Genomic DNA, 23,759 nt, shown 5'->3' with positions numbered 1-23,759 from the left:
TAAACTACATGATCACCAAGAGTTAAAAATAGTTGTTTTCTATACATTAAGAAAAGTGAGGAGGTTAAAATGTTTCAACGTGCCAGGAAAATGAAATGGCAGAAATGCACTTATGATGGCAACTTATACATAGAATCAAGTAAAACTCTAAAGGTATTAAATATTTTGTTACTTATCAGCACTTACAAATAAATGTATTGGCTTTGTTTTAAAATCAAGCTTTGAACTTCGCAACACAAATCTTCACAGGATTATTATAGATGGATAAAGGCTACATCTAAGCCAAACATAAAGATTATTGTTAACACATCTCAAGAAATCAGCATGGATACAAGTGCAAAAGCACTTTTTTTTGACAAATAACAGTTATTTATTGTATTTTACTTTCCATCTGTAACCCTGGATTTTTTTTTTTTTTTGGTAAGGCGTAGTGCACTGAACAAACATTAAAATAAATGAATCCATGACTTAATATCCTTTATTTAGATTATGTTAGTAACAGTGCGGTAATGGTTCTAGCTGGGAATCTAATTGTATCCCAAGTAAATACGACACTTTTAAAGATGCCATACCCTACTGCTATGCCATCCATCCAAGAAAATGTGGATGTTCTCTAGTGATTGATAGTCTGAAATTTCAAATTCCTCAACATCATCATCAATATTACCAAGAGAGCAAACTTAAGGAGGTCTGCAAATATTGATTGTTTATAAAAATAAGTACGCACGAATAGCATCTGAAAGTTCCAAGCTGAGACTAAACAGTTTCTTTGCAGTATATTTTTCTCCTCCAGAGTGAAAATGACAGGGACTTAAACCTACCAAAAAACCACAGGCCCCTACATGCCAAACAATGCACCAGTTAAATCCCAGACTAAACTCCACAGCCCTGAATAAGACAAATATGCTCCTATATAAACACAGGGAAAAGGGAAACTGATTTTCCCATTTTGTTAAGTTGGGACTCCAAAATGCAAAGTCCAATGGGTCAAAGAAAAACTATGAAAAACATCATATCTACTTAATCCTATGTTCAGACACCACAACAAGGAGTGAGGTGGTCTTGGGATCTAACTCCTGTTACAAGAGGGTGTTTTTTTTTTTTTTTTTTTGGGGGGGGGGAGGGGCAGGGGGTTGGGTAGAGGTTTTTGTTGTTTAATTTAAATCAAAGGATCATTTAATATAAATATGTATAGGGAAGTTGGGATCAGAAAGTTACAGAAGACCTACATTTCAAGGGATATTTACAAGAGATACTTATTGGTGTTTAGTGGGAAAACAAACACAAAACCACAATGAAGGGGACACGAAGATTTCACAAAATTATACAATGTTTAAATGCTCCCTAGTGCACGACAAAGACTATTTAACAAACTGCTACTAATATACCTCTTTAAATTTAAGAAGAGACTGTGCTGAATCCATATCCAGCGGTAAATTGATATCTTCATTTTCAGGAAGATCAAAAACTTCTACAGATTTTTCATGTAAATGTGATTCATATGTATCATCATCGTCATCATAGTCATCATCCTAAAAGAAAAAAAATCATGACATCCAGTAGCACACATACTTTGCATTATGGTTGCAGCAACAACATAGAAAGCACACAACCAAGGAACGCAACAACTGCAAAACTTGTCAACTAGCTACTATTCCTTTTTAGTTTCTTCTATCAGTGATAAGCTTTAAAGGTGACTTGCAAACATTTTCATCAAAATTCCACAAAACAGAGCTAAGTAGGCCATGGACAACACCAGTCACAGCTCATGCTTAAAAATATCTTTTGGATTATTGATACGTTGGAAACAGCATATATTGTTAACCATATACTTATACATATATATAACATATAAAACCAATGTATATACTGATAACACTAATGTATGAAGTTTGTATCTTCTCTTTTAATCAATTTGCCTGTTTTATTCTTTTTGCTTCAATTTGATTAAAAAAACCACACGTATCCCATTTGCAGAAGTTATTGCACATAGCACTAATCATATACTCTTAAAAATATGTACATGCGTATGTCTTACCTGCTCTGTATCATCATGAACATAGTGCTGCTCATACAGACATCTCTCCTGCTCTAAAGTCTCACTAATGAGGCGGGCTACTTCACTCTGAGTCCCTGGCTTTTCTCTGCCGATCAGAAACCTATAGAAGAAAAACTAGTTACCTTGCAGCAAAAAGCTTAAGATACGTGTAAGAGATTAATTTGCCATACTGCTGCCTTCAACAACTTTTTTGTAAAACTTTCACATTATAGTTCAACTTTTTTGTAGAACTTTCAAACCATAGTTTTGTATTCTTCATTAATGAAAAATTACAACTAGAAAGAAGGTATTATCTGTTAGAAAGCATACATACCTCACTGTGCCTTTGGTGTTTTTTAGTACAGTAGCTGCAAAGAACTGAGTAACTCCAACTAGACTTATGCCATCAACCTCAACAATCTGATCATTTACTTGAATTCTGTAAAAATAAACAGATGTTTAGCTATCAGTCAACAAAAATATTTGGGCTTGACAAAGTATTTTATATGATAAATATCACTTAAAAGTCCCTAGTACTTACAACGAGAAAGTCTGAGTCCCAAGGAATCCACTGCTTAAAAAACAATCTCTGAATTCTCGATTACTATGCAGATCACCAATTAAAAACTATGTACAGTGTTTGCCTTGCTATTTTATACTATTCACACACTGACTGGTATCCTGGGTTGTCAATCTGATTTTGTGGCACTTTTACATATGGACATATTCTAAGCTTTTCTCATATATGCTGTAAGGAGACTTAAGCTTATCTTCCAACAATATTCTATGTTAAGTCAAATAACAGTAATTTAAAAATTTAACATAAAGCAGAAACGTAATATGTATTCAGTTGAATTTAGTTTTTGTAGTTTTATTCACAGTATTTAGCATATAAAATGAAAATGATTGGGATCACTTAGAAATTTGCAGAAAGCATAATCAATTCAGTGGAAAACTCACCGTCCATCTCTCTGAGCAGCTCCACCATCTGTTATTGTTTTTACAAAAATGCCCAGTTTTTCTAGTCCCTGATCAGCACCAACTCCCATTCCAATAATACTGATACCCAGACCGCTGTCACCTAAAGGATTCAAAAATCTAACATTAGCCACATAATATGAGATGTACCACTTACCAGAAGTGAGGGGTTTCTAAGTATTCCAAGTACTTCCACACAAAGGATACAAAAATTCACATATTAAAAACAAACAACTTTTTTTTTTTAAATCTAGATACTACTGAAAGTCTTTTTGTTCTGTAGTTATGACTGCCTACTAGATTCAAGTTTCATGGTATCTGAAAAGAGTTCAAGTATTTATGAATTGCATATATTCTGGTGCAGATCTGCCACTCATTAATGCATCCTTTGTAACTTCAATTAAGTATTACAATTTGCACTTAGTGGAGGCCTGTCCAGTTAAAGTTCACTATGTTCAGCAGAACTAGCCACAAATGAAAGCTGCAACATACATTCAAAAATTCAAACCCCAAATTCAGCAAAAGTACAGTTTATAAAATAATGCTTTATATTTTGTGTCCATAGTATCTTTTACAGGCAAATATTCAAGGTTTGGTTCACACCTTTTTCGATTTCCACAGGAAACACTTCCATTTTTTCCACTCTTTTCTCAAGTTCGTACTCAGCTGAGGCTGCTACAGGGTCAACTTCTTCGTTACGTCTATCATAATCTTCATTTGAGTAAGTACTGAAAACCTAAGAAAGGTAACAAAAAATATTTTATAGCTCTCCCACTCTCTTCCAAACATGATACAATCAAAAGAAAATTGCTTAAATTAATTTAAGGAAATTCAAGTGGTATTTTAAAAGATTCCATTTTCTAAGACAGTCACTGATTTAGTAAGTACTGCTGCTGTAAGACAGTTCCCAGCTTGCACAGAAGTAACTTTTTAGAAGTTTCAAAACAATTACTTAAGCACTTTTTATATTGTAAATACATCGAGTATTTTACAGAAATCAAAGGAATCATCATCTCTCCTTTGATATAGTATGACTTTTTTAGAACGCCATTTTCCCAAATCCTTCTCTTCTCCCTTCCCCCCACACCATCTGCCAATTACAGTGCCTCAACCAGATGTAGTTTTCCGATTTTGCAGGGAATCCTGTGGTTTCCCAGGAAAAGGAAATGCCTTGTTACATGTTACTATTTTTAGTAAGCACTCCAGCTGAATTTCTGAATTCTTTAAAAAAAAATAAAATAAACAAATAACACAAATAATGAGTATTCAGACAGAAATCTAGAAAGGAAGAATGAGCTACATGTAATATGCTTAATTTTACTTATCAACATGTTAATTAATTATAATCCATACATTAGGGGAAAAGAAAATCATATTCCCTCCTTATACTTGGAAGTCTCACGGAATTTGCCCATCTTGATGCAAAATTAATTGCTCATAAGAATTCATCACCTGACAGGAATGGATCATAGAATTTAAAATTAGGTTCAAGCAATGTTTATAATTGTTATACATAACGTAATAGCAGCACAAACATGCATATGCAAACGAAGACTATTAACATTTACACACACTAGCTCCTTGAGGAAAAACCTTTCTTAAATCAAGACTAAATCATTAAAAGAAAGAATTCATACTCTTCTCTTAAAATGACAGATGGAAAGTGTGCAAGGACACCTAGGCAACATTCTAAAAATCACAATCCCACAATTAAGAGACGACAGAGCTGTTTCAAAATACTAATAAAAAACCTGACTCGGGAAAAATAATTTTGAGGAAGAACATAAATTTACAAAGAATAGAGGAAAAACAACACTGATGATATACAACCAGAAGCCAAACACTGCAGCAACAAAAAGAAAAGAAAGAGCACACTACAAAACCTATGATCAAGGGCAAAAGGCTGAAGTTCTTGTTGTGCACATGTGGAATCATAACATAGTATTCATCTTTTATTAGACAGAAACAGTAAAATTGCTGATACTAATGTAAAAAACACAGAACAGTTCAGTGAGGTTTTTTTTTTTCCTGCCAAGCAGCAAAAGTAATATTAGACACAGTGGATAATAAATAACATAAATTACAAGTTGTACAGTTTAGGAGATTGATGAGAAAGCCAAACACAGTTCATCCCTGCACTGTGTCTGGCAGGGTTTAGTCACTAAATCAAACACATTAAGAACAAAAGAAATGCTAATCTTACTATTTAGAAGGCATTGCTAACCAGAGATAGTAAAATTGTTAGTGTGCAAGAGGAAAAAACAAAAGACAAAAAACATGGTATTTCTTCTAAATATTCTCTCTTCTAAAAGGCAGGATGATGGTAACTGTCGTATTTACTCCAGGTCACTAATATGTTAATCATGTAAAAAAAAAATACTGAAAAGAAGTACTTTTACATAAGAAAGGGTAGAGAGCTTGTATTTACCTTCCTTAGTACTGTTGGACTATATAAACATTTTAACTTCTAATCAATCTTCAAATAGCATTGAAATTCCAGAGACTAAAAAAAATAAGTTAGCTTTCAAAAACAAGCAGCACTGAGGACTCTGACATTAGGCTACCTGACCAAGCTGATATTAACCATTATTACTAAATAATAAAATATGGCAATTATATAAAACCCCATAAATATTTTAACAGAAGTTAACCAAACAGTTCCCATTTACCTTTTACAACACTACAAGTTAAAGCAGTAAAGATAACTGCAGCTTGGGTAAACTACTCTTTTATGACACCCAGTGCCCCAGACTGTTGTGAGGATTTAACCCAGTTCAGTCGGCAGCACCACCACCTACTTACTGTCAGCTACCTGCAGGATGCGTTTTTTGAGGGCTCCCAGAAGGGACTGGAGGTCACCTTGCCCAACCTCCCTGCTCAAGCAGGGCCAGCTGGTATTGCACTCAAGTGATATTTTTAAAAGAGGTGCTTTAGTAAACACAAGTTACTGTCTCAACACAGTAGAAAACAAGTGAGTTTTACAAGCCAGAAGGTTAATCTAACATCAATGCCTTCTGGATCCAGTCAAGCTAATAAATGATGAAAAAAATAATTTCTTTTTACCCTCTAGTCCTCTTTTCTTCAGAATGAAAAAAAATAATTTGAAGTTATTATGAAGTAAGTTCTCACAGACTGCTGAATGTTTAAGAACTATTTTAATTAAACTGCTAAGATAAATACCTGGAAATTTTCAAATATATACTTAGTCCTTGAAGAGCAAATATGTTTAGTTGGAGACAGAACAAACTGCATTCATTACACTAGGAGAATGAATCACTTTTGAAATGCAAAATTCAGTTAATCTCTGTCTAAAAGACACTGCCATTCAGCTACTGTTATCATACAGAACTAAAAATCTCCAATGTATCACCTTGGTTCTACCACACAAAAGAGTATTATCACAGAAAACCAACGATAACCTCACTTAACTCAAAGTCTTAGCAGCACTTGAAAACCTCTTCTTAAAAACTATGCTAGTTTTAGCAGAATGGTAATTATTTTTAGAAGCAAAACCCTTCAGGTAAGTTTTGCTTGCACAAAACTGTTATCGAGTCATAAAACGCAGCCCAAAGACTGTCACTCCTGTATTCGTTTCTAGTATGTAGATTTTGTGCATGAGCAAAAGGAAAATGTTACAAAGGCAATTAAAAAGTAAGAAATCAACAACTGCCTAAAAGGTTTCCCAACTAATTAGAATGGAAGCGATTTCAACATCGCTTTTAAATTCTACTATGATATTGTAATACTTGCTGAAAAGCATAACATGTACAAAAGCAGTTAAAGTAACACTTAAGAGCTGAGAGAGAGGTACTGAAGTGTTACTTATACCTGTACCTAGAGACCATGCCAAGCAATGGCTCCACCACTTGGTTCATATTTCTTCTGAAATACAATTCTTACTCTGAACATTCCAGCTTATTGACACTCAGTAAAGCCATACATTCTAGATTCAAGCTATGGTTCAGAGAAAGTTACCTAATAATAAACAGTTTCAGTGTTTCAAATGGATCACCTCTGCGAAGCCTGGCAAGGTGTTAAGTACTCAGGCAAACATGAATAATCATTTGAAACAGTAGCACTGAAGTATAATGTACACTCTACAGTTTACTCTTACAATCTCCCTCTTCAGTTAAAGCGGACATCACATTACCACTATGTTATTCTCTCTTGTTTCTGAAAGCTACAAAGTTGGTATTTTTATTACCATAACTTGTTGTATTTTAAGTGAAAAGTGACTATATCTGATTTAAATCAATTCATGCAATCAGATGTTTTAAATCAGCAAGCAGAAATACCCTGTTCAACTGTTTTCTTTTTATTGCTTGCTCAGTATTTACACTTTTCTTCCTAATTGATTCAGAATGGTTGGTAAATGTTGAACAGGTGAACATTATACATTACATTTGATGTAGCATTTGCTGTTACCAAAGAGGCGGATTGGCAGGCTGTGCATTCTTACGGGCTTGATTGTGTAGCTCTGCTCAACTTTATCAAAAACCAGCAAACACACACAAGAACCAGGTTAGATTACATAAAGGCATAAGGACAACCTTGCTCCTGATCCTCAGTACAATTTCACAGTCAAAACCTGACTCAATTTATCTGAGACAACAGTAACATACATTTCAAACTCTTTTAGCAAACAGAATTCTAACAATATCGAAAGCAGAATGTCAACTAAAACTAACAATAGATCAGTATTTACAAAATAAGTCTCTTAACCAAAAGGTTAGCCAGAATGACTTTGTTCCCTGCTATCAACTCTGCTTTTACTAAAAGTAAAAGCAAAACCTACTAATCGTTTTATACAATTGGTTACATAGTATTGAATTGCTGAGAGGATGACTTAAAAACACAAATATTGAAGGTTTCTGAACAGCACCAGCATGTCAAAAACCGTGACAAACTTAATGAGTAATCCCATGAGTCCACTGACAGACGCTTATCAAACCAATAACTTTCACATCACCCTCCATATCTTTTTCTTACTTTCCATTCTTAGGTTTCTGCTGTACTGTCCCATCCCTGGCGCTGGCCTCTCTTCCAAAGGCACTTGAAATGCCCAAATAATCCACTGTTGTATATAGAATACAAAACGGATCATTCATTTTTTCCAACTCAACAACAATGTAAACTACAAACAAGTTTCAGCTATTGCCTGTTCATGCTTTCATATCAGCCTAGGTTGAGTATCCGCAGGTGCTAATAGCAGCCATCATCAAAAAGATGCTGAATCTTTCAGCAGCTTAACTGTTGAGCTAATGAACTTGTCTTCTACACATCTGCTTATCTCTGCCTGCACTCTCCATAATAATCTCACCTCCTCTGTTACTCCTCCTGTGTCACCACCTCCTCAGGGTTTCTTCTGCCTACATGCACCTTCTTCCTCTAGTTAATATCCATGATTTTTAGCGTCCTACACTGTTAAGTCAGCCAGCAGGAACTGCCATAATCTCAGATGCAGGCAAAATACAACCAAACTATGTTCAAAAACTTTTTTTTTGGTGAAATTAATTGAAAAATACCGTGGAGAGTATAATAAAGTTTGAGATAAAAGTATGAAGAAAAGTTGTAGGGACAAGACTGTTACAATGTTAAGGTACAAATATTGAATTGTTGATACAAGTGATAAACAGTTTCAAAACACCTAAAATCTGTGAGTTAAAAACAAATTGTCATTGCAAAAGATCTCAAACAAAACCCAATGGAAACAAACTTACCCTACTTGTGTCAGGCAAAACAACAACAACAAAAAGATGACTTCCACGTGCAAAGCAATTCTGTTTGTCTACTCTCAAACCAAATTTCTATTTTCCTAAATCAGCCTACATCTATGTCACACACTTGTCTCTTACTGCCACAGAAGTATTTTACTGAAGTGCTTCACCAATGGTTGACAGTTGACCATTTATGCAGTCATCAATCATTCTCTATTTATTGAAGACACTCGAGGGTCTGGGAGTCTTCCACCAGCTAGTGTACTTTGATTCCCTTTCTGTGTATAAAATCCAGGAGTGTAGAAGTTACAGTTACAGAAAAAAAGACAGAGGATGTATGAAACTGAAGCACTACTCTGAAACATTTTGTTAAAGCTGTGTTCAGGAGAATACACATTAACCTAGAAAAAAAAGTGCATCTCCTAAAAGCACATTTATAGATATGCTGTTATACACAAAATCTAATTCAAGTTTATCTAAATTTAGCGTTTCATGAACTTCCACAGTGAGTAGTCCTGTACTAAAAAGACTGAACAGTATGCTAGCCTGAACAAGATTACTACTATTTGTATCCCAGCTGTACCTAAAACAGCCCTAATTACTGCACGGAATGAATGGCATTATGAAGGGTTTGCAAATTCTCTCAAAAGCAGCTGATACTTGGCTGCTTAGAACAACATACAAGATATGAAACTACGTTTCTTTAGTTAAGAAAAAAGTTTAAACTTTTTCTCAACTGTGACAAGTATCAAAATAAAGCCTTTTTGAAGCTTTTTGTTGCTGATTTTATTTTTTGATTTATTTTAAGCCGTGTTGTTCAGTTAATCTTCACTTAAGCTGCATTCTTCATTTATTCACAAAGCTGGGGACAGACACTCCCATACAACATAAGCTGGGCAACACTGCAAATCAAACAGACCTACAGAAGCGAATAGTAGCTGCATTACCTTTTCAGTTTACCTGAGCTATACAATTTCTAAGGATCATAAATCATTACAGAGCTTAGTCGCAGGGCTATTGAAGGTTTTGTGGACAAAGTTTAACACAGTCAGAGGTAAAGACACCTCAAGAAGTCAATTTGGAAACAGGCATTTGTTTTACCGACAGAAAGTTTCAGAATTACAAGTGTCAAACAGCACTCTGTCATTACATCTATGCTAATTAAAGCCTTTCAAGGTGATCAAATAACTGAAAGTGAGTTTAATCTCTACATTACAAAAGCATAGTGAAATGTAAAGGCACAACAGCACAGTTACCTGACATTATTGGAACTGTTCATAATGCTGATTGCTTACACAGTTTACTGAGAAAACTTTAGGACGAAGACAAATTCAGTTCCCTTGTAGATACCTTGGACAGCTGAGTGTGCTTTACATTCCTTATTGGCTTCTTATGTGGCAACAAGAGACTAAAAATAGCCTGTGTACCATAACACAAACCCAATCTGCCAGTAAAGTTCTGCTAATAACTGTACAGTATCACTCTCTTCACTACTGCAGGAAAAACAAACAACACTCCTTAAGGCCTGCAGAGATCAAACAGCAGCAGTCAGGTCACACATGGCATGTAAGAAATCTTCCCAGGCATTTATCATCAGCTTCTACGGACCTGAAACCTTTGTTTTAAAAAGCCTCATCTATGCCTACTTTCACAGGCACAGAGCAACTCCAAATAACGTAGTATTTACATAATTATGTTCCATCTTTCCTGAAATTACCAGTTTGAGTTATGTCCTTATTGCCCTGCTACAGATGTCAACAGTCACAGACCTCCAGCATGGGTCAGACACAGTGCTAACGGCATTAGCTTCATTCTGCATCCCTTGGGAGCTCCAGTCTTTCTTTTACTCAAAAGCCTTGCCAATCTTACAAGTGACCAGAAACAAACACCTTCTGAATGGTTTGAATTTTCCACATCAGACTCTTGCTAAACAGCAGCCATACTTCTCTCAGCTTTATTTAGACAAGTAAGTTAGTTGGAGACACTTCTCACTACAACACCACTCTAAGCTGTGGTGGGGTAACTTTCTGTTACCACTTTGGATTTTTTACCTTCCAAGACGTGCTTAAAAAAAAAAAAAAGAACTAGAGGAAGAAAGTTCACTGGCCACTTTGCTATTATGGACAGTTTATTCTGCCAATCCAAAAGTCAGGCATCATGGTAATAACAATGTTATTTTCATGGAAAAAAAGTACACTAACAGTTGCTACTGAGTTCATCTCTTCATTGTGTAATTGATAATCTGGTAGAGGTTGGTTCTGGTGGCTTTCAGAGGAGCAGCTGCAATTGAATAGCGCTAGTTACCAAAACCTGAGCTTTGTCCACATCAGAACTCCCATCACGGTTGGCACTATTAGTGCTTTGAACTAGATCTGTCATGGCCATAACCAAGAATGCAGGAAAAGACTGTTACAGCCACTGCTTCTAGGTGGATTTCAGCAAAGATAAACCCTGCCTACAGCAGAAAACCAGACAGCAGGGAACTAACGCACATTTACAGCAGACCAACACTGCACTCTTCCACTTTGTTGTGACACGGAGGCGCACAAATGCATGGGGAAAATGGACTGATGCCCCTTGGGCTCTCTCGCAGCCTCGCTGCACTCATTATGCAGCTTCCAGTAGTGGCACTCCCCCTTCCATGCTCCGGGTCACCACTGAGACAGCATCAACTACAAGAAAGCCATATAAAGCCATCCTGTCTATGGAAGAACTATAAAAACAAACGCATGTAACAAAACTTGTACTTTGCCACACACAAAACATTTCCTGGGGTACAGCACTGGTGTGCCTTCATCACACTGGGAAATTACAGCTCTCTGCTTCAGGAACTACAGGAGTCAGCAGAGTTTTTACATCATTCTGATCAGTACAAAGTTTAAAAAAAAAAAAAAGCTTTATTAAAGATGACAGCATAAAAAAAACACACTGTTTTATTGTAGATTATATTTTTAATTCATGTAACAGTAGAAGAAAAAGAGTGTGCTTGAGAAAGCCTGGACAGTTTCCAATTCCATCTTGTTCCTCTTCTCCCAGTACTCCCAAACTTTAGGTGGGATTAGAATAAGTGCAGCCTGCAACAAGACTACAGGTAAACGGGGTTTGTGCTGCGGAATGACTTTGTTCATTCTGGGGGTATTTTGGGTGACTGAAGAACAGATTCCTAAACCTTTTCAGTTTGTTAGCAGTGTACCACAACTCTGTAACCCCAAAATACTCATAACAGTAATATTCTTACAGAATATTCACCACACCAATATAAACACTATGTTATAACGTATTATATATATTACATAATATATATTACAGAAAATTCTATAATCTTAAATAACAGGAACCAGACATTTGATATTTTCTCACAATTAAGTCTGAAAATACCTGAAATTGAATCTGAAGGTTTATTTTTTTTAAGAAAAACTTTTGCACACAAAGTAATACTGATGAAGTCTTTCCTAATGCAATGCCACAACTGTGGACAAATGAAAGCAAGTATTAAGGGTCACGTGTCTGTATATGCTCCTAAAAGTTAGCATTCCTAAAAATGCCCAGTAAGCAAGTGAAATCTCACACATCTTACTATACTATTAATGAAGCTTCTGGGATTTAGAAGTCACTCGTGACTAACTTCAACTTTTCTCTTGTTCAAAAAACCAAGCAATTCTAAGTAAAAGCCATAAAGTCACACTTTCTAAGGTGCTGTTAGAACTTTGGGGAAAAGAATCACACACACACACAAAAAAAAAAACACTTCAAAAATGTAATTCCTATCTATTTTTGATTGCAAAACAATGAAAAACAAAAAAACAAAACAAAACAAAAAACCCTTACCTTGATAGGAGCTGTTGAGAACTTGACTTTTCGGTCTGGCTCAGGATCTTCCTCTTCAGAAAGTCCAGGAAATTCCTCATATTCACTGTCGTACATATACTCCTCCTCTCCCTCCAAAATTTCTTTGCCTTCAGGCCCTTGGTTTTCTGGCTCTGTGCCCCTATCATCATCAAAAGCTGCATTTTCTATTCCAAAAGCGCTGAAGTTCCCCCTCTGCTTTTCTACTCCGTGTTCCTCATCTTCTTCAGGATCCCCTTCCCGCTCTAGAACACCCTGACCTTGTGTAACTGAACCATCCTTCCCAGACATCCCATCTCTCACTTCTTCCTGATTGGTCTCACTGTTTTCTGCAAACTCTTCTACTACCTCCACAGAATAGTCACTCCTTTTCCCTTCCTGTGCTTGGTATTTGAGCAGCTGATCCTCATGAACATGATCTTTCTCCAAACCTTCTTTCTCATGCCCTGAGGTTTCATCTTGCACAGCCAGCTCCGCACAAGTCCCCTCTATGGGGGAAACCCATGAGAAAACAGTCTCTGTTCTCCACTTTGCCTCCTGACCAGGTACGCTGCTCATATCCTGCAGGCTTCTCTCAAGCACCAGTTGCTCTTTCTTATCTTTTTCAAGTACCTCACTCAGCTCATCTCTGATGGTCACAGGCACTTTGGTGGACGCAGTCTTCTCTGGACATTTTTCAACAGCAGCAGATGAATCCAAACCACAGGGTTCTCTCAAATGGTCCTGATTCGGACTATCATTTTTGGAAATTTCTTTGGATTCTTCAGTATCACTGTCACCCAGGAAGCTTTCAAGCCTCCTGGAAATGGGTCCTGCATTCAGGAAGGAGGATTTGGAAGCATTATTGGTATGTTGCTGCCTCAACTCATTACCTTGATTTTCGACTTTCTCCAGCACAGCTGGAGGACTGACTTCAGTATTAAAACTGAAGTGGTCCCCCACGCTGCTGCAATCAGAAGCAGAGCCATGTCTCCTCTTATCTTCATTTTTTTCACATTTGCTGGGAGAATATCTGTCCACTGAGCTTCGCTGTTTTATATTTCTCTCAAATAGCTTCCTCGTCTCCGAAAACTTTTCTGCCAGGGCAACTTTGTCCAAGTCTGCCTCGTCATTGCTACGGGTGACCTTGTCGGCAGTAGAAGGCACAGACAACGAATCCACAGGACTGCTGTTGGGGCTGGTACTTGTATTGTGGAGATTATTTTTTTGGACAGTGAGGAAAGATGGGCTACCTGGAGAAGGTCCATATTCAGCTGCTGTGGTCCGGCTGATTAATTTGGTCTCAGCAGGTGGACTGCTTTCACAAGAGGGTGTGGAAGCGGAGCCTCCCATTTGCAGAAACATATTTTTGATCTTGTGAACCCTATTGCCGTAAGTGGCAGCCCTCCCTCGACTGTGTGGGTCATTTCCCCCGCCATTGGAAGAGGCGCTCAGCTTCTGTTGCAAGCCTGTTTTGTTGGAAGTGTTTTCAGGATTGTTTACTCCATCAAAAGAGCATTTGATAGCATGGAAGTCAGATTTATAGGCATTGCGGTGTGGAGAAGCACTTCTTAAAGTCCTTTCCCCTTTGCCCTCGGTTTTCATCATTGTCAGAGACAGAGCTCCCTTGACTCCTGGAGAACGGGAAGGAAACCTCAGGGGCACAAAGCTTCCGACACCAGGCAGTGTGGCTCCTATGGAAGATCTGGAAGGTGGCCACCCAGCGAGCCTCCACGCTCACATCGAGCCGGGCTGCGTGAGCAAGAAATCACAACGCACAAACGGCCACACCGGCTGGCAGCTCCGCGGATCCCGGTGTCCTGAAAGCCATCTGCGGGGACACACAGAGTTTTAATTAACTCGGGACCTGGCAGCGCATGTGACACGAATCCCAAACTTGCCGCTCCGCGGGGCGGGGAGGGCGGCGGGAGCACCCCCGGCGGCCGCCGAGGGCCGGAGCCCATTGTGTGTGCCCCACTGCCCGCTGGGGGGGGACGCGGCGGCGCCGGGCTGCCCTCACGACCGCCAACGGCCGCCAACGGCCGGGCCTTGTCCGCCCGGCCCTTCCTGCCGCCCGGCCGGGCCCGGGCCGGGCCGAGGCGAGGCGGAGGGGCCCCGGTGCCCGCGGGCAGCCCGGAAGGGAGGCAGGGAGGGAAGGAGCGGCGAGTTTCGGCCCCGAGCCGCGGCTCCCCCCGCCCCGGCACCTCGCCCCAAACTTTCCGAGCCAGCCTACCTGGGGGCGGGGGTCCCGCCGGCTCCTTCCCCTCAGCGCCGCTGGCCGCCCAGTGGCCGCCCGCACCACGCCATCGCCGGCCGCCGCCGCCGCCCCGCGCTCCCGGCTCCTCACTCCACCTTCCGGCCCCCGCTCGCTGCCTCCTCTCCCGCCGCTCAGCGCCCTCCTCCGCGCTGTGTGTCGGGCCCGCCCGCGCGCTCTCACACAAAGGAGAGGGAGCGGCGGGCGCGCCCCCGTTCCTCTCAGCGCGTGTCGGGGGGAGAGGGGACGGGGGGCGCGCCCGGGCCTGAGGGCAGCGCCCGGCCCTACCGCGCCGCGCCGGCCTCGGGGTGCCGCCGGGGCTGCTCGGGCACACGCGGGGCTGCCGCGGCCCCGGCTCGTGAGGGCGAGTCCCGGCAGCTGGGGCGGCGGGCGCTGCGAGGCGGAAGCGAAGGGAATGCCAACTATTCCGGGTTTTTCCTCCCTTCCTTCTAAAAGCCGTGCTACGTTAGCCCTTCCCAAGGCCCTCGGGGCTCCGCGGGCACCCGCCGCCGGTACCGGGCGGTGAGGTGACGGGAGGTGTGCCTGTCCCCCCGCCTGCCCCCCGCAGCAGCTTCCGAGGGCTCTGGAAAGGATGGATGCCCGTCGTCGGTAGCCTCGGGCAGTACTAATCATAGAATCATTAGGGTTGGAAAAGACCTCCAAGATCATCCGGTCCAACTATCACCCTACTTCCAAGGTCACCCACTAAACTGCGTCCCTAAGCGCCAGGTCCAACTGTTGCGTACATCCAGCTCTCCTGCTTGGTAGTCCAAATAAAAAACCACTGGCTTCAGCCTATCTGTCTGCGCACAGCAAGAGACAGAACTTGGATTACTCACCAGTACCTACTGCCTGCTTGGCACATACATAAATCACACAAAATAATTAAGACAGCACTAAAGGAAAGAAACAGAGTACCTGGAATCAATCGATAACTGACATGAAGTATTAAAAGGAAAATAAATTTAACTGTATTCTGTACTCTTGCCCTGTGGGAAAGTCCAAAATTTGAAATTCTTCATTCCAAATTCAACTAACTGTGAATTTCCAATGGAACAAAAATTTTAGTGATGCATTTTAGAAGAGCCAAAGTGACATTTCATTTCATCTGGTAGCTACCAGTTATTCAGTCTCCCAGACTTTTTCTAATGCTTCATTTCCTCTAACACAAAGCAGGGATGAAATTCTTGAGACTTTCTTCTCTGTTTTCAAATGTTGTTGGGACAATGGCATTTCACCAAGACCTGCCTGTAGCAGTCTTAGATACACTTGGAAATGCTTTAAATAACATTTTAATTTCAATAGTTTCAATCTAACAGTGACACATGTTTCTTAGTTTGAGAATACATAGGTCTTACCTAGGACAAAGTAGCATTGATCTTTCTCCCACGTGTTCCTGAGTTAGTTTTTCATAAGGTTTGTAGGTTGGATTGAAATAATGCGAGGCTTAAGCACCATCTTTCAATACACAGGGCTGTAAGAGAATACAAAGGAAATGTTCTTTACACAAAACAAAGGTAAATGCAAGGTTGCTCTGCAGTCTGATCGCTGGGTGAAGACCTTTCTGTGTACTGCTTAGGGAGTCTGCCAGGATGTAGGAGGCAGTTCAAAGAAAAACAAAGGCAGAGCTCAGGAACAACAAAACAGCAAAGCCCAAAGCAGCTCTAACTGCCCAGGGAAGTGAGAGGCCTTTGTATTGGGTGCTGGCTAAAGGAGGCTGGAGCAGGAAAATACTCTCCTGTTTTGAATTCTCCTGTGCTTGAGAAAGCAAGAATTCTAAATACAGATCATGGACACAAATTTAATTGCATCAAAGATGTCTTTAAAAAAAATAAAATCCCATTCTATACATAGAGGTTATTTTGGTTAGCCATGCTGGTTGAAGGGACAATATTTATCGGGGTCGATTATTTTTCAGAGAGGAAAGACTCTGAACTGTATTCTAGGTTAAGTGATATGAAGGAAATAATAGAACTGTTCACAGAAACAATGATTAACAAGATCAGAAGAATTCAAGATAAAGAGCTCTGGAATTTGAGCAAGAAGTCTGGGAAGGTGAAGTAGTTTGGGATTTCATCATAGCTCAAAATGCAATAACCCAGGAAGAGTATCTTACAGATTCAGCCTGTAGAGGCTTCCTTGAAAGATGGTGAAACAATGGTGAGTAAGCAAATGGTCTGCACTGAGCAAGAAGCATTTACATTTTGTCATCTGAGCCTATTAAAAAAAAAATAGTTTCAAGGCGGACATTGGCTACTCAAAATCTTCTTGGGGAAAAGAAATCAATGCTGCAGTATATGAACTCACGAATCAAATGAAGACAAAGAGGAAAGTGTTTCCGAGACAAAAAGAAAATTTAGGGCACTTCTGCAAACACAGTTGATCAAACTGCCAATGAGGTACAGTTTATTGCAGTATTCGCTCTGATTACAAAGGCATATCATGAAGAAGGAAGCTGTTTCAATGGTCATCAGAGAATGATGAAGTGTCTTCTGAATGGAATAATGTTCTCATGACTATTCCTGTCTTGGTTAACTATTTCAAAACCCCTTTCCTACTGGACATACATGCCTGTGCTTATGGTTTGAGGGTAATGTTGGCAAAGGAACAACTGGCATTCCCCACGAGAACATCAAAAGAGTGTCTAAAACAGAATTGAACAGGGAAAAAGACTCTCGGGAGTAGCTAAAATGTGGCATGTATTTAGTGGTCTGGGTTAATATGTATAGATACTGGAGGATTCAATTGCTGCTGTTCATTCAAGATGAACAAAACAAACCGTTAAGCACATGTTCTACACCAAACAAAGACAAAATGCAAAGCAGCTTGGAAACTGATAAGCTTTCTACTCTTAGTTTTTAAAATTAGAAATGGCTTTTCTTAAAAAAAAAAACAAAAAACAAAAACAAAAAAACAACCAACCAACCTGAATATATTCTAACTGATGAGATCATAAATTTCTCCTCTTAGGCCCATTCTGACCTTAATGAGACTCCATGCAAGCACAAGGAGTGGGAGGAAAAACCACTGATTCTAGAGAAGGTGGCTACTAGAAGTTTGAAACTGGTCATCACACCATGAAGATACTTTAACCAACTCAGGAAAATGTTGGTTTTAAGTTTTACAGAAACTGATAATCTTGAGCAAGCGGCACTGGCGAGGGGCTGGGTTGTAAGACTCCCTTTCTCTTTGCCACTTTATTGATCCCTATAACTGACTGGGCGGAACACTGTTGATATGGAGTGAGTGCCTCACAGGAAAAGCACAGCTAGCTGTCAGGGTAACAGTTTAATATTGTTAAAGCCAGGGATCAACTGAGCTGAAGAAGCCTGCATGAGACAAAACCATGTCTTCAGCATTAAGTAAAAGTTAATTCTCTGAACTTTTACTTAGTTGAAGTTATCTGCTTTAACCACGTATTAGTTTTATCATGTGATCTGAACTGCAATCTCACCAAATATGTATTTAATGTGTGTAACATTAGTTTCATCAGCAGTTTTAAGTAGAACACCTAAGTGTTCATTTTAAACTTTTGCAAAAAGCCAGGAATAGAAGGATTAATTAAGCACTTGGAGCTTCACAAGTATTTCTGTAGGTTTTTGAAGTTGTTTTTTGAAAGAAAATATTTTTCTATCATTTAGGAGTAATTAGAATGACCTGGAAATGTTTCAGTCATACTTGGTATAAGTTGAACAGTAATTCTGAGTTTGAAGAACAGCCTAAAAGTTTGAAGGACAATTTTGTGATGTCTGTCATTAGAAGAAAGTTACCTGCAATTTTATAAGACTAATTGTGTAAAATACAAAACTAATAAATTAGTTTTTTAAACTTATTACTTCATATCACTCCTTCAAAAAATAAAACAGAACTAAAGTCCAAAATGGCATTTAATGGTCAATGTCATCTGCTCAATAAAAGGAGAAGCAAAAAAAAATCAGAGCAGATGAGGAGACAAGTCTTTTTGTGAAGGCAGTGAGGCAATGACTGCAGACATATGATATGGGACATATGAGAGATATGGGACAAAAATCTGCAATAAAGAAGCTCAGGGACTAGATACAGTCAAATAGATAAAGGACATCTCCAACGTCAAGGAGGTGGACCAGCTAGGCTGCCATACAGTACCACATAAAATAAGGTTGTAAAGATATAAACGGTAGAGAAAAGCAAGGTACAAAAAACAAAACAAAACAAAACAAACAAAAAAAAACAGACCACCAGTAGTGTAAAAGTTACAGTATGTAATGGTAAACTAGACCACATTTTGGAATGGGATTCCCCTAGCAGCTTGCATCTTGTGTAGAACATTGCAGCTGCACAGCAGGACCCTAAAGATTACAAGTGTTGCAGATGAAGAAATGCTCTAAAGACAGGAGCTAATTAGGTTTGACTCAGTTTCATTCGAATTGCTGTGTATAACGTGACAATTACTTTACTGCATGCCAGCAGCGCCACAGAGGAAGCCTGCAACACCACTATTTGTCTTTGCTATTGTATATGATGACATATACGTTCAATACTTATTTTCATTTCTAAAGCTAGAACCACAGTGTTTGGGGTAAGTTAGTGCCTGCTCCAGGTTTTGTTTCTCCTCCCTTAAGCTGCTCCCCAGTATATTCAAGAAGCAGTTGGTAAAAATACAATAATTCAATCTGAAATGGCTAACAACAGTGCTGTAATCCTGCTGCTTTATTCTTTGCTTCTCCTTCTGTTGTCACCTCTGAGTCTTCCGCATTCTCCCATTCCTTGTATTCAGCTGTCACCTGAGCCAAATTATAAACAAAAAGAAAGAACTGTGCTTACGGCTATTTTATAGGTCCGCTATGAAATACAAATCCTGTAGCTCACATTATGATCAAGAAAAAATGGGCTATAGTACAAACCCTAAGAAGCCTTTTATTATTATTATTGCAAGTAAGTAAAAAAATATATTGTTGCAAGCAAACAAGTTAGAAAACTATTACTCTGAGTATTGAGTACTGACACTATTAACAAGGTGTTAATACTCACTACTGAAGTACTCAGCTTGCCTGGTTGTCATTGCAGTAGTATTTCAGCCTCAACAAACTCTAAACATGGGATAAGAAGTGGAATTTTAGAAGCAAAGAAGCTCCAGTGAGGTTCTGCCACCCCATAGCAGGGCTGCCCTCTCTCATTCCCAAACGTGTCTGTCATGCAAAGCTCTAGGGAGGGGCAATTCTGTTGAATAATACACATCAGTGCCTATCTTGCTGGATTAATTTTCATAAATCAGTACTTTCTTTTCTGCTTGCTCACTAAGAGCTAGGTCCTTCAAGGATAGGGCTGTCTACAGAAGGGTAAAGCCAATTAATAACTAGTTCTGTCTTTCTTCTACAGCCCACCCACCATGCTGCTCCCCAGAAATCCTGTGAATTAATACCCTGACCAAATATTCTGGCCACAGAACCACAAACGTTAAATGAAGGTTGATGGAACATCACTGAAACCTGCATTGAGCGCTGCTGGCCTGCCAGCACGTTACTAACAATTTTTGCAAGCTAACATTACCTTACACTACAGCTCCAGAGCACACTGGAGAAAACATTCGAAGAATCTCTTAAGTCCTGAGTCTCCAGACTCTTCTGAGCCTCAAGGTAAAATACCGGCAGTTGAATTTCAAAGCTGCATTAAATAAACAAACAAATAAATAAAAAGTCTTTATTGCAAGGAAGGCTGAACAGAAAATGCTTATGACAAGCCCCATTCCTGAAGTGTCCAAACCCCCAGAGCCACTTGCCACAGTGGCAAACTCATGACAGAAAATGAAGTGGGGGTGGGAAGAAATGACAATGTAGAATTCTGTGAAACAGTGGTTTGAGAACATACTGGTTTCCTCAAACATAATAAGCAGATGTTAGCGTGACAAGAAGGCAGGAGGTCTTAATAAGAGCGATGCCAGTAAAAGCTGTTGGAACAAAAAAGTTCCTCAGTGCATTTTTCAGCCTGATAACTGGAGTGCTGGTGACATAGTTTTATAGAATTTACAGGAATTTAACAAATAAAGTTTGTGGTTATTGTTGATTTTACTGATTTCCAATGCAAGAAAGCTTTTGCTGTCACAATGTCTGCCTGTTTCTGAGTGTCTCCTACTCTGCAAGGACTTTTGAAAACTGACCAACTGGTTCAACCAGATTTGACACAGGCTGAGAGTTTCCAACAATAATTATGCTCCTACAAGTTTTGCAAAATAGGCAGCCACAGAAAAGAGGAAGAAAGAACTTGTAAGATCAGTCAAGGGAAAGGTTACAGTAAGAGATCACTCCTTATAAGCCACTGGAGAATCCCATACAAGCCACACAAGACAGAAAGCTGATGAACATATCAGTCAGAAGAAAAGCCTCATTTTGAAGTTGAATCTTTTTAAAAGCAGAAATCAGTCAACCAAGAGACACACGTTGGGAGGATAAACAGCTTCTTCAATTCTCAAGTTCACAGCACAATTTCTCATTTAGATGTGTTCGTTTCTGCCCAACCAAGCAGTTTTAATACAAAACCCAAAATGTTTCTATACAATAAAAGTGTAATCTCTGTCTTAATTATAATCAGGAAGCCCATGAGAATCATATGAAATATTTCATGTCCATACACAGCTATGTGCATTAAAAAAATTCAATAAAATGTATGTTGTTTCATAGTATGCTTAAGAACTCACTCTATAAAAAGGTCTGTATCACAGTTATATATATTTATGAATATATAAAAACATGCTTAGGAATGTATTTCTGAGTTATGAGAAAACCTTAAATCTTTTGACAGTTAGTCCTTAGAAGTATCTTAATTTTAATATTCAAATTCCCTAGTTTTTTTAAAAATCTGACGGTAAAGAGACATGTATACAGAGATTATGTTTAGATTAGAATATAAAGCTAAACCAATGAAAACCAAAAACATTCTAATTGCTTATTTTTTTACCGAACTAATAGTTATATTAGAAAATGGAGAAGGGAGAAGTACAATCTTACACATAGGTAAGTTGTTTCCTTGAATTACCTATAATTTCAAATAAATAAGGCAGTATTTTGAAATTCCATCAGTACAAGAGCTCCCTGACATCATCTAGGTTTAGAATATTAAACAAACAATCAAAAAACCACAGCAAACCAACAAGGTTACAAAAACAGAAGAAAACTATGAAGTAAATTCAGGTTCAAAAATTCAGCTAGTTTCTTAGATATGTAAGGCTGAATTCTGTGAGGGTTAATTGTGCAAATTAAAATTAAAAGACGGAAATAAAACAGAAAGTAGAATTTATGTATACAGTATAAATTACAAAACAAAGAGAAAATAACTTTAATCTGATACCTGATTAATTTTGATACCCAGGATAATATTCATGATGGTTCCTTGCATCATACTATAAAACATGCCATTTGCAAGCCTTATGTAGACAGAAAATAGGAATCGGTTGCTCACCACCAGATGCATCTGCAATTATGCTGGAAATGTAAGGAAAATACATTAAAGAAAGGCATTTATGCAAATACTAAATTCACATCACCATTTTCAGAGAAATTGTAAGTATTTTCCAAATCTGTGAATCTGTAAAATAGCTTTAAAGGTAAAAATATATTAACAAACCAAAACATAACGAGCCCCAGTAATTAGGGCTTATTTCAATGCTCTCAAATAAAAACATTCAGTTTATCTTTTGAAAATAAAGTTCTCATTTAAAAATATTTTAGAGGGCAAAATAATTGTAAAGAAAATATTTTGCATTAAGACAAGCTGATTTTTTTTAGAAAAAAGCAAAAAAATCTGTTTCACTTGAACTGAACTGTATTTTTCTTCATTTTTAATTTAGCTTTTTAATCCAATAATATATTGTCCAGATGTACCAAGAAATAACAATCTTATGACTGAAGTCTTTCCTACTATAACTACAACAAGCAAGTAGAAAAAGGAAATCCACATTCCAGAAATCCAAGCAAACAAGTAATCTATCAGAAACAATCACAGAGCCTCACACTACTCTTATAAACTATGACTGAAAAAAATACTTTGTAGGAGATTAATTTCCTCTTCAATGCCTGGTGAATAGGAGGCATTACCTCCTTCTGGACTGAAGAAAGATATGCCAGCCACCTGTTCAAAAATATTATCTAATTTAAAAACTTTTGACATATGTTTGTATTCAAGTGTCACTCTTAGAATCGTTCTAAGAATTTCATTATCTGCTGGCGGATTATCAGCATTGCAATGCTACCGCTACGGGATTCACCTTGACAGTATATTGATTCAATCAGACACATTTAAGATGTATATCAGTACCCTCTGGGAAGATAAACAAAGTGTCCATTCCTTTTATTGGTAGGTCAAATTTCTAATCTAACAGGAGCTGAAACCAGCCTGGCTGATTTCCTAGACTTCACAGCTGGAGCTACTTTAGAATTATGTTCCTAGGTTTTATGACTGCAAAGCTGCTGGCTTATTTTGCACTTATTTTTGGAACAGAAGTATGAGAAGCTATTCACAGTGGCTTATAATTTAGGAAATACCATTAACAATTAACTACAAAACTAAGGGACCCTTATATTAAACGTACTCTAGAAACAAACTGTTTGAAGATCAATCCTATAACATTCTTAATATTATTTTCTAAATATACAGGCCACATTCTTACAGTAAAAGCCAATGGGGATGTACCCCTGTAAGGGATGAAATATTTGTTTCTTCATCTTTATTCAGGCAACAATATAGTACTACTATTGGCCATAAACAATTTATTACCTTCAAAAGATTCTGTCCCAGCTTTTGGTATACCCTTACATCACGATCCTGAAGATTTTCCACTAAGGCATTAAACAAGGCAAGTGTCTCAGGGATTAATCCAAAGTACACTGAAATCATTGAAAAATCACCTTCCCCCTGAAATAAATGTGCTTCTGGTGAGGTTTGGGTCTGTTTAACAATAACCCCACATACTCAC

The 23,759-nt window shown here is 38.6% G+C and overlaps 1 protein-coding gene across 7 annotated transcripts in view; it reads right to left on the bottom strand.

Annotated features, from left to right (window-relative positions):
* LOC121072104 (neurabin-1-like) overlaps nucleotides 1-23,759 on the bottom strand; it is a 57,142-nt gene that overhangs the window by 27,999 nt on the left and 5,384 nt on the right. For 2 of the 7 annotated variants that reach the window (XM_040561352.1, XM_040561355.1), the window contains exons 4-12: nucleotides 22,136-22,269; nucleotides 20,342-20,455; nucleotides 16,171-16,286; nucleotides 12,562-14,389; nucleotides 3,620-3,752; nucleotides 2,999-3,119; nucleotides 2,373-2,477; nucleotides 2,039-2,159; nucleotides 1,389-1,532 (exon numbers count right to left, since the gene is read on the bottom strand). In XM_040561352.1, coding sequence (XP_040417286.1) covers nucleotides 1,389-1,532; nucleotides 2,039-2,159; nucleotides 2,373-2,477; nucleotides 2,999-3,119; nucleotides 3,620-3,752; nucleotides 12,562-14,166 — 2,229 coding nt within the window. In that variant the 5' untranslated portion in view covers nucleotides 14,167-14,389; nucleotides 16,171-16,286; nucleotides 20,342-20,455; nucleotides 22,136-22,269. Of the gene's footprint in view, nucleotides 1-1,388; nucleotides 1,533-2,038; nucleotides 2,160-2,372; nucleotides 2,478-2,998; nucleotides 3,120-3,619; nucleotides 3,753-12,561; nucleotides 14,390-14,791; nucleotides 15,157-16,170; nucleotides 16,287-20,341; nucleotides 20,456-22,135; nucleotides 22,270-23,759 lie in introns of those variants that run through there. The other 5 variants (XM_040561351.1, XM_040561354.1, XM_040561356.1 and 2 more) reach the window with 3 other exon arrangements.

The sequence above is a fragment of the Cygnus olor genome, chromosome 6, assembly GCF_009769625.2.
Source record: "Cygnus olor isolate bCygOlo1 chromosome 6, bCygOlo1.pri.v2, whole genome shotgun sequence".
NCBI lineage: Eukaryota > Metazoa > Chordata > Aves > Anseriformes > Anatidae > Cygnus > Cygnus olor.
This window is presented reverse-complemented; position numbering and strand designations above follow the sequence as displayed.